The following is an 11,876-nucleotide window of genomic DNA, read 5'->3' on the forward strand; positions in this document are numbered from 1 at the left end:
CTTCTCTCTCAGTCTCAGCAGTGCGCGGGTCATGAGCGTGGATCCCCGTGGCTTGCCACGTGATTTCTCGACTTTTAGCATCAAGGGGTTGATTCTCTCCCCCTAAAGTCGGGAAAAGATCCTCGTCAAAAATGCAATCAGCAAAACGAGCCGTGTGACAGTCTCCTGTCATGGGGTCCAGATACCTGATTATGGACACAGTCTCATAACCAACGTATATCCCCGACTTACGGAGCGGGCCCATCGCCGATCGCTGAGGGGGTGGTATTGGTACATATACCTGGCAACCGAACCTACGAAGGTGGGAAATTTTCGGTGCCGACCCTTGCGCAAGTTGAACAGGAGAGTGGATGTTGTAGGCCGACGGTCGAAAGTTGATGAGATTAGCCGCGTGTAACACCGCGTGGCCCCAACATGTAGTTGGTAAATTACAACCCTGAAGGAGCGGTCGGGCAATGAATTTAATTCTTTTAATCAATGCCTCGGCAAGTCCATTTTGTGTATGAACATGTGGTACCGAGTGCTCAACTTTGATTCCCATTGCCATGCAATAATCATCGAACGCCTTTGAAGTAAATTCTCCGGCGTTGTCCATTCGAATAGACTTTATACGATAATCCGGGAAATTATTCCGCATTTGGATGATCTGTGAGATCAATTTTGCAAAGGCATGGTTCCTTGTTGACAGCAGGCAAACATTGGACCATTTAGAGGAAGCATCAATGAGCACCATGAAGTACCGAAACGGCCCCGTGAGGGGCTGAATTGGACCGCATATGTCCCCTTGGATACGTTCCAAGAACGCGGGGATTTCATCCCTCACCTTGAGGGGCGATGGCCTAATGACTAACTTCCCCTTAGCGCATGCGGAGCACACGAAATCATCAGGATTCGGGAAGTTCTTCACGTTAACATTATGGCCATGCGAGTTGTTAATTATATTTCCCATCATCCTAAGTCCGGGGTGGCCTAACCTATCGTGCCAGAGGCAGAAGAGTTCAGAGCTTCTAAAGACGGTCTTGAGGGTAGTGTACACGGGCGGTGCTACTATCTTAGTGTAGTATAGCCCTGTGTCAAACGAAGGGAGCCTTTCGATAACATGTTTACCACCTGCATCCCGCTTTGTGATGAGGAGGCATTCCTTGCCGTTTTCATCATCGGTCTCAACATGGAAACCATTAGCGCGGATGTCTCTAAAGCTCAATAGAGTACGAGTCGACTCCGGGTACAACAACGCATCATTAATGAGCAAAGTTGTTTCCATGGGGAGTATAATAGTGGCTCGTCCGGAGCCAACTATGTGAGAACCGCAGCCGGCGATTGTCATAATACTTTCCGGAGATTTTTTAATGGACTCAAAGTACTTAGTTTCTCGTAAAATGGTATGAGTGGTGGCGCTATCGGCAAGGCACGTTTCCTCCATTCGGGCGCCACACGCGTTCTAAAATATGACATCTAATTAATGTAATGAGGAAGAAAATACATTAAAAATAAATGCACACATCTCAGAACATAACATGCTACCATGTATAAATAATGGAATAAATGAATAAATGTCATCCAATCGCCAAAGTAAAGAAGAAGTTTATGCTCTCATAGAGCTTACAACCAAAAATAATCTAATCGCAAAAACGGAATCGTAGTAACGAGAGGAATCCATTTTTGCAAAGGTGGGGGATCGGATCTTATACTCCGCGGGATCGACGAAAGCCTGCGTGATGCAGGCTTGACGGAGAGTTGATGGAGCGAAGCGTGCTGATAACGTGTTCCGCAACTCCGCCGGCGAGTCCGGTCCGAGGTTGCGGAGCGAGAGCGAGCGTCGTAGACGAAGTAGTCGAAGTATGCGAAAGTAAAAGTGACACAGGGAGATAGAGGAGACCAGCTTTATTAATCAATGATCAGGTGTTACAATGATGGCTCCTCGTTGCTTTATATAGGGGGTGGGTGGTCAAGGGATAAGTACCCACTTAACAAAAGAGGGGAAACGGGAGGGGCCGGCCGGTGCGTTTTGCACGCGGCCGCCGCCACCCCTCCGGGTGACCCGGTTTCCCAACACATATATCTCCGTCTTTCAATCCTACAGGTGGCCGCAACCGTTGTCTCTGATGTTATTGTGTGTATCTGTTGCTCTTCTTGGGTCATCCGTTTCGCCGCAACCAGCCCGACATGCCGTCGGGCATCAGCGAAAATTAACAAGACATGCATGTTCAAAGTCAGATCGAGGTACTTCTTGAGTACCAGTTCTACTATCTGCAATGATTTATTCGCATATTTACTAACATATATCTCTGTTTTTCAAGCCTTTAGGTGGCTGCAGTCATTGCCTCTTATATTATTGGGTGCATTTGTTTCTCACTTTGGGTCCTCTCCTTCACCGCAGCCAGCCCGTCATGCCGCCAGAGATCAGCGAAAGATTAATAATATAGTCATGTTCATAGTCGGATCAAGGTACTAGTAGTATTCTAATACATGTATGAGAACCACCATAGCTAATGAACCCGTCAAAGGTCTCTTCGTATCTAAGAATTTTATTTTATTTTTTGTTTCTTATTCTCCTCGTTTGTGATTCAGTGCTAAGTCCAACTACGACAAAAAAAAATGGCGTGGATCGACGGACACATACAAAGGCATGCAGTACGGGGCTGCCGATGAGAAAAAGCAAAAAAAAAAAAAGTGAAACTGGGAAACGAATTATTGGGGAAGGATGCCTTAAGATCCGTGGGACACATGTCATTTGTTCACGAGGGTCTAATTTTTTTAGTTTAGAACCCAGCCATGTATGCTAAATTCATCGACAAGTGAAATACATAATGAAATCAATTGCAACAGAGTCCATGTAATGCCTGCTTCACCAACCTAGTATTGAAATTCACCGACTAATGTTCAATTATAGTTTTTTTAGATCAATGTTCAGTTATTGTTGAAACATGAAAACGAATACCGGGCTATACATGAAATCTAATCATGCATGCAATCAACCAGGCTAACTCACGTGTTTCAGACTTTCTTTCCTTTCGAATTCTACCTGTTAAGAGGGATCACAATGGTGAATTCATGGAAGGTTTGTGCATGTTTTTCCCCTCCGAATTTGACTCAGAGCTCGCAGAGATCTGGGCACATGCCACTACTAGAAAAAGCCTATAGATTTGTTTAAGAGACCCTATAGATAGACTGGTAACAGTGGCGCGGGGTAAATGTGTCGCGCTACTGCTACTTAGTAGAAGCCAAGCACTGCAGGTGGACATTAGCAGTAGCGGGGGCCCACCACACCCGCACTACTACTAAGTAGTCCCTACCGAGCCTCTAGGGGCTGGCCACAGAAGTAGCGCGGGCTCCTTCGCACGCGCTATTACTGTAGATACACGGGCGCCCCAGCTCCCCGGCCCTGCCTAGCAGCAACGTTGGGTATGTGGCCCATGCTACAACTAATGGGCTTAGCAGTAGCGCGGGCTCTTGCCCCGCGCTACTCCTAAGGCACCCTTATCCCTCTCCCGCCTATCAACCCTCTCACTCCCTCTACTTTGCCTCTCCTCCTCCTGTTGTCCCTGGCCTCCTCCTTCCTCTATAAGCCGCCACCCTCCTCCCTCCTTCTCCCGCCGCCCTCATCCCTCCTCCTCTCGCCGCCCTCCTCCCTCCTCCTCCGGCCACCCTCCTCCCTCCTCTCTCTCTCCTCCGTCCTCCATTTTTAGCATTTACGTTGCAATCGATCCCATTTTACCGGCTGAAACATTTCACGGGTGCAACACTATAACCATGCAGCCATTGGTAAAAGAGCATAATATTTTCATTAGCCTGGCTTAGCCTTACATTGCCACCAACTGGAGCCATTACACTATAAGCCGAAAAAAAAAACATCACACCCAATTGATCCGGGAGATCTCTAGTAAGATATGGGTAGCCATTAACCCCGCGCACCAGATATAAGTAGTGTACCCATTGACACAGCTAGCTCTAGCCCTTGTATTAATTCTGCAAATCACTCCACCCACCACCTCCCAAACCAGCACGGTCACTTCACGCCAATGACGAGACGTGAATGTGGGACACCTTGGCGAACAGCCAGAGCACGCCGTACGTGACAGCCATGGCGACCCACCCGCCAAGGAGGACCCTGAACCCCGACCTGGCCACGCTCGCGCCGCCCAGGTACCCGCCCGCCGCGCCGAAGCCGGCCAGGCCCACGGTGGTCGCCGCGCACACCGCCCCGACCCTGGCGCCATACGTCCTCACGAACCCGCCGGCCAGCAGCGGCAGGAGCGCGCCCACCGCGAACGCCAGCGCCGACGCGAGCGCGGCCAGCGTCGGGCTCGGCAGGCTCTCCTTCTTGCCCTTGGCACCGTCGCGCTTGATCTGGGCCACCTCGATGTCGTACTGCGCGTACACGGACACGAACTCGCCGATGGCCATGCTGCAGGCGCCGGCCACCAGCCCGGCGAGGCCCGACACGAGCATCGTCTTGCCGGCGTCGTTCACGGCGCTGACGCCGATCATGAGGGACGCCACGGAGACGAGGCCGTCGTTGGCGCCGAGGACCGCCGCGCGGAGCCACTGCGCGCGGGCCATGTAGTTGACGCCGCCGTCGTCGTCGCCCGGGTGGTCGTCGGCCTCGGCCGCCTCGTCGTCGACGGCGAGCACGACGACGACGTCCTCCTCCTTGGCCCTGCGCTCGCCGTCGGCGTGCACGTGGGAGGAGCCGAAGTGATGGTCCATGGATCCAAGGCGATCGAGCTACTCAAGGAGAAGCAATGTGGCTGGCTGCTGTACCTGAGTAGTGTGCCGGCCACACGCCTCGGCGGGGGTATTTATACTGGAAACCGCTAGGGTTTGACGAATGGAGGGCTCCGATTGCACTTGCGTGTGGCAGCCACACGCCCCCCGCTGACGTGTACCTCACACGGGATTTTCTGCAGATGTTGACGCGCGTATCTCGCTCGCTGATCGTCTGGTTCAGTGCATGCCTTCATTTTTAGCAACAAGTAAATGCGCCATCAATACACGGGTCCAAATGTACGTACTAGCCCACCGCCAAATTTTGCGAATCTATACTAATGGGAGTTGGTAGTCTCATCGTTTCACATGCAGTCTGAAAATAATTTGAAAACCGAGCAATCAATTTGAAAATCAAGGAATCAATTCGGTTTAGATTAGTAGATACTGATCTAAACGCTCTTATATTTCTTTACGGTGGGAGTACTACTAAACGGGAGTTGGCATGTTGTCGTTTCGTACACATTCATTAATATAAAAATAACCTGAAAACCAATCGTCAAATCAATTTGAAAATCAATCCATTAATCTATACTATTAAACGGCGGTTGGTACATCATCCTTTCACACACATCCATTAATATGAAAATAATTTGAAAATCAAGCACCGAATCAATTTGAAAATCAAGCCACTAATCTATATTATGAAACGGCGGCGGGCACGTTATTCTTTCGCACGCGGTCATTAATGTAAAAATAATTTGGAAACTGAGCGCCGAATCAGTTTGAAAATCAATCCATTAATCTACTCTATTAAACAGGAGTTGATATGTGGTGGTTTCACATGCAGACATAATGCGGAAATAAATTTGAAACCAAGCACCGAATCAATTTGAAAATCAAGTCATTAATGCAATTAATGTGCCAGAGATTTAATTTCATGTGCATTAATTAGCTCCATTTAGATTAAGATTTTTTTCGCGCCGAATTAATTTGGAACGCAGGGAGGGCATCTCCAAGTTGACCCACAAACTGCCTGCACCCGTCCGGACCACGTGGTCCGGACGCGTTTCGCCATCCATTGTAGGCCACGTGGTTCGGAACTCTGGACCGCTACCACGATTGCTTCCGACAAACCGGGCCCACACAAAATTCTCTCCCTCGCCCACGCTCTTTCCCGCCAGAGCCTCCGCCGCGCATTGACGCCGACCCAGAGCGGACGTGACCTCTCACTGGCACCGGCATTCAAGCGGCTCACCGGTGAAGAGCGCCACCCGCTGCACACCCGTTGCGCACACCTTCTCTCCGCATTGAAAGGGCATCTGTCGAATGTCTACCTCCATTAAACCGGCGCTTGTGTCGAGGAACCTACTTCGGTGCTCCGAGCACTATACGCCCGTCCCTCTGCCGACCGACATTAAACACCTCTTTGATTGACACCTTGCATCCGCCCGCTATTTAAGCATAGCCAGGCGTCGTGCAAGAACCCCACCACACCTTCGCCCTCCATCTCCTCCTTGCACCACACCTGCCATGGCCTCCTCGAGCTCAACAACCCTCTGGGACAACCTCTCGTCTGAGCAAAAGGAGGAGATCATTGGCATTGCAGCCGACTGGGTTGCTCGGTGAGCCAGCCGGATACAGGCTGGCTTACCGGCAAGCCATCCGGAGCAGGCTCCACCATTGTCGCTAGTCCGTCCTCGCCCGTCCAGACTGGCCAACATCATCTCTCGGCAAATCCGTCACAAGTGATGGCGGCAACGCATCCGACGGGCGGAGAAAGAAGCCATGTTCATGGACGTTGACGCGGTGGTGGAGGGGTTTGACTGGGGCACCAACGACAACATCGCCAACAACGTGCCGGGCGCGCCCCGACGCCCTGACAACGAAGGTGGCACATTCACGACCGCCGCCTACAATAAGGAAAAGTAGAACATGGGAGGCTGCCGCTGCTTGGGTCCCACGAAGGGTACCGCCACCGCCTCACCGGGTTGCACACCCGATGACTTGCTCGGTGAGCGGGGGCATAGGCCACAACGACCGTCTTCTTCCACCCAAAAACCACCCCTGATCTGTGCTTCGCGGCGACGGAGGAAAGCTACTCTTCCCTTCCCACTGAAGCATATCCCTCCGGAGCTCATGATAGTCCGATGAACGGGCTGCCGGACATAGGGAAGACATGTCGTGAGAATGGAGACCCACCGCGACCGGCGTTATACTAGTTTTAGCCTAGTCCGATATAGTTTAGTTAAAATATGTTCGAGATGTAAATGTTTTTGTCCGATTTGTGTGAAAATCATTCAATTTGCATGTAATTCATCCGGTTAGTAGAGATTTGGCTTGAAATATATGCGGCTAGCTTTGGATGGCCGACTCCCCCATCCGTGTCAGTGGACTGCCCCCCCCCCCCCCCCAGTCCACGGACGGATGCGGTGTCCGGTCTGCGGCAACATCAGAGATACCCTAATACAATTAATTAATTAGGCAAACAGTTAATTGGACTGTAGATAATTAGAAGTAAGGATTTTCCCAATTAGACAGACAATATTCTCTCTGTTCCTAAATATAAGTCCTTTTAGAGATTTCTATATGAACTACATACATATGTATATAAACGCATTTTAGAGTGCGGATTCACTCATTTTGCTCCATATGTGCTCCATATTGAAATTTCTAAAAATACTTATATTTAGAAACAGAGGGATTAATTGAATAGGCAGACAGTTAATTAGGCCGACAGTTAACTATGTCTATAATTAATTAATTAATTAATTAGGCAGGCTCTTAATCACGTCGAATCAATTTGAAAGTGCTCGCGGGCAAGGATGGCTAGCAGGCTCTCGCCGACATTGGCGACTGCCAGCAGCGACATGGCCGACCAATGCTTGTCAACATGGACAGCAACCATCACGTGCTCGCGACATGGGCGAGCAAGGGTTCGCCAAAATGAATGATGACCACGATTTGCAAGATGTCCACACACTGACGGTTATCGAAACTTTTATGGGTGATGACAATAGATGCCATAGGATGAGGTTGACGATTGCACGCTTGAGGACGACCAAGCGCTAACGGCCGAGGGATCCGATTGCGCCTTCAAGGACAACGGTGACAACACACCACCCCTCTTCAATATTGTTTCATTCCGTAGCAACACAGATAGTATTTAGCCAGTAATTAGTAACATGAAAGAAAGTTTAAATCGCCAGCCGGAGAGATGGGAAAGGCATGATGACATGAAGCCATTTTGGTGGGAGTGGGGGACAAAAAGGAAGTTCGATAGAGACCCTAAACCGAGGAATATTACGTCGTGCGGCCACTCGCATCATACTCATTAGATGGGCGCATGGTTACCACGGGTAGTGCGTGTTCTTTAGCGGAGTAAACCACGGGAAAAGGTGGTCGATCCTCATCCAAGTGCGCGGCGAATTAAAGCGCACTAGAAATGGTGAAAGTGTTTGTCCACATGCATGGATATGAACATACGTGACGGACTCAACCTGCTCCAGATAAATGGCTGCTTAATTTGGCGCCCTTAATTTGTGGTGCGATTGATCGGCACACTCAAGCTGCTGCTAATAGTACCGTAAGGTCGACCGTGGAACCCGTAAGCTTGTGTGAGTCTGTGACTCGATTGAACAAGACGGACGTCACTGCAACAGTTCTGGTTAAAGGCGAATTCAGTTGAGCATGGAGCGTACACCACCACACCAAGTCTGGAGACGTCACCACGATAAGATCGATCGACTCGGCCGGCAAGTTCCAGGGAAATTTGTCGCGTGGTCGATCCTCCGATTACTGCTGCTTATACGTAAGACGCATACAATGGTGCGACGACGGTGCCGGTCCACGTACGACAAGGGCTTTCTCGTTTTGGCTTTGATGAGTCGTCTCCCACTAATGAGATCGTGAGTGAACGCTCAAGAGAAAATGCTCATTGCTAATCAGAGCAAGCGCCAGCTCAAAAGAGAATGGGAATGCCTCATTGACGATCTCGCAGGTGCGGTGGGAGGAGACGCCGCGAGAGCGCTGATACGTAGTGCATACTCGAATGGTCTAACAGAGCGGGAGGCACGTCAGCGGACGGTGCGGTGACACTGACACTATGATTGATAGTAGGTGCATAGGAGCATATCAAAGGATCAGCTCATGTATACTGAGCGGTGAGCACGATGGTGGCGCGCGGCAGCTTTCAGTCAGGGAGAAGTTGGCATGTGATCGCACTTGAACGGAAAATGGAACGTATGAACGTTTTTTTTTCAATAAAGGGCGCTTTATTACTTAAAAGGTTTAAGCAGGACGTATGAGAGTTGACGATGGAAGCCGGTGGAGAAGGTATTTGACAAATCATCGTGAGAGTAGCCTATGCACAACGGAAGAATTTCTCGAGCCTTTGATTCACTGAATTGTAAACGCACGAAGAAGAAAAAATAGAATATCACGCCCACTTGGGTCATAAGATTTTTTTCGCGAACACACAATAACATATGTATCATTCCATTGATAGAAGAAGTTAGAGAGTTTTACAGTGAATACCATTGGACAACACACACACACACACACTAGGCTTGTGTCCAATGCCCCAAGCAGGAGGAGGTGGGATGCTCAGCCCAAAGGACCTAGGGTCTATGTCTTCAGAAACATTCTGTCAATCCCGTGCACACTAGCCCTAGCCCAAACATGTGCGGCGCCGCTTAAGCACGGGATCTCCTCCATCATCAACCTTACCGCGTGGTCGATATGGAAGCATGCTACAAGATTTTCAATTTGCTTAATTGCATCATAGGAAAACAAAGTATTTTTAAGAGGTTTGAGTGGATGTTATATTTTCTATGAGATGTACTTCTTTCGTTTTTGTATATAAGGCCGCTAATTGTACCAATAAAATATGAGTTATATGCCACAAAAATATGTCATTGGACGCACATTTCAAAAACTCTCTGTTGATGTATTTTTTATGACATATAATGCGTATTCTGTTGACAAAAATTCTAAGTAAAAGTTTGACATAGAAAACGCAGTGGGCTTACATACAAAAATGAAGGGAGTAGTACAAATGCATCTTAGGACAGGTTTCTATGAGATCCGGTCCTACTAATCAAACTACCAGCGTAGCAAAAATTCATGAGGACTATGATCCTCCAAAATCCTATGAAATTCCTTTCGAGGCCTGGGTTTTTAAGAGAATTTGAAAGAATCCATGCTTTCCTGAAAACAAGATCCAATGGTGGAAACCTATTACTGGAAGCTATTAGATGAACATGAATGTGTCATACTTCAATGGTGGAACAAGGTCAGTAACATCCATTCTAAGGAACCACGGGGAGAAGCGGTGGTAGGTGGATCACAACTATTGGATAACTTGATCGAAGGTACGACTGCCCTGACATGGCATTTCCACGATTAAATAATATACCATTCTGGTTGTTGCCACCAAGTCTCTTGCTCCTATTAAGCTCTCAAGCTTGAGCTGAAATACCGGGTCCTCATATAGGAAAATTAGTATGACAGGCCGGATAGAACTACTGACTAAACTGTAGCGAGCTAATACCTAAACTTGAACTCTGAAATAGCACTCATTCATTCCCATAACTTCCTTCCTTGGCTGACTGCCTGGCCTTCAAGAAACTAGAAAACTGTAATAACTCGCTCCGCTAATCTAGCGGCTTGTCGAGCATTTGACAAACTCACACCATCCATTTCAAATGGGATTTGTCCCGTGGACACACGAGCAATCCAACCCGTCAGATTTCCTTTTCCTCTTCCCATTCGAACTTCTACGGTCTGAGGAAAAGGTGAAGAATTGCAATTTATTGAGCTTGTAAGGCCCGTTGAGTCCCTGATAAAGGGTATAAATAGGGCTATAAGAGGTTATGACCCTCCAGAAGCGATTGATGATGCTCTAAGAATTGGGATGTATCGGGGTCACGGCCGATTCAGTCTTGCAACGATGCTATCGAGCTTTGGAGTCCTTACACAACTATTTTAGTTGTCTACCTCTAAATACCACATAGAATTGGCTCTCTGAGGTTTAACCACTGTCTTAGGATGCTAATAGGATGGCGCATAACTCGGCAAGGCATGTTTATGACTCTAAGTCTGATGTTATTTGGGATGGAGATTGACACGTCTCCAACGTATCTATAATTTATGAAGTATTCATGCTGTTATATTATCATTCTTGGATGTTTTACAATCATTTTATAGCAACTTTATATTTTTTTGGGACTAACTATTGACCCCGTGCCCAGTGCCAGTTGCTGTTTTTTGCTTGTTTTTTACATCGCAGGAAATCAATATCAAACGGAGTCCAAACACCGCGAAACTTTTTATGGATTTTTTTATGGACCAGAAGACATCCAGTGGGCCAGAGAAGCACCTGGGGGTGCCCCGAGGGGTGCACAACCCACCAGGGTGTGCCTGGGGGCCCAGGCGCGCCCAGGTGGGCTGTGCCCACCTCGGTGGCCTCTCGCACCCCCTCTTTGCCCTATAAATCACCAAATATTCCAAAAACCCTGGCATGTGATCGCACTTGAAAGGAAAATGGAACATATGAACGTTTTTTTTCAATAAAGGGCGCTTTATTACTTAAAAGGTTTAAGCATGACGTATGAGAGTTGACGATGGAAGCCGGTGGAGAAGCTATTTGACAAATCACCGTCGGAGTAGCCTATGCACAACGGAAGAATTTCACGAGCAGAGATTCAGGCCCTCTTTGATTCACTGAATTGTAAACATCACGCCCACTCGAGTCCTAATTGATAGAAGAAGTTAGAGAGTTTTACAGAGTATAAGGGAATATCATTGGACAACACGTGCACACACACTAGGCGTGTGTCCAATGTCCTGAGCAGGAGGAGGTGGGATGCTCAGCCCAAAGGACCTAAGGTTTATGTCTTCGGAAACATTTTTGTTAATCCAGCGCGGATAGTTTGCACAAGGCGAGCGACGGAGGGTTGCATGCCGCCGGCGCCGCTTAAGCACGGGATCTCCTCCGTCATCAACCTTACCGCGTGGTCGATATGGAAGCATGCTACAAGATTTTCAATTTGTTTAATTGCATCATAGGAAAACAAAGTATTTTTTAAGAGGTTTGAGTGGATGTCATATTTTCTATGAGATGTACTTCCTCCCTTTTTGGATATAAGGCCACTAATTGTACCAACAAA

The 11,876-nt window shown here is 48.3% G+C and overlaps 1 protein-coding gene across 1 annotated transcript; it reads right to left on the minus strand.

The window, feature by feature from the left end:
• Positions 1-3,765: 3,765 nt before the first annotated feature.
• On the minus strand, positions 3,766-4,753 carry LOC123049683 (vacuolar iron transporter homolog 2-like). The gene has a single exon (XM_044472574.1). The coding sequence runs from the start codon at positions 4,708-4,710 to the stop codon at positions 4,015-4,017; it is 696 nt and encodes a 231-aa protein (XP_044328509.1). The 5' UTR covers positions 4,711-4,753; the 3' UTR covers positions 3,766-4,014.
• Between the last annotated feature and the right edge of the window lie 7,123 nt (positions 4,754-11,876).

This window comes from Triticum aestivum, chromosome 2D (assembly GCF_018294505.1).
Source record: "Triticum aestivum cultivar Chinese Spring chromosome 2D, IWGSC CS RefSeq v2.1, whole genome shotgun sequence".
NCBI classification, from domain to species: domain Eukaryota; kingdom Viridiplantae; phylum Streptophyta; class Magnoliopsida; order Poales; family Poaceae; genus Triticum; species Triticum aestivum.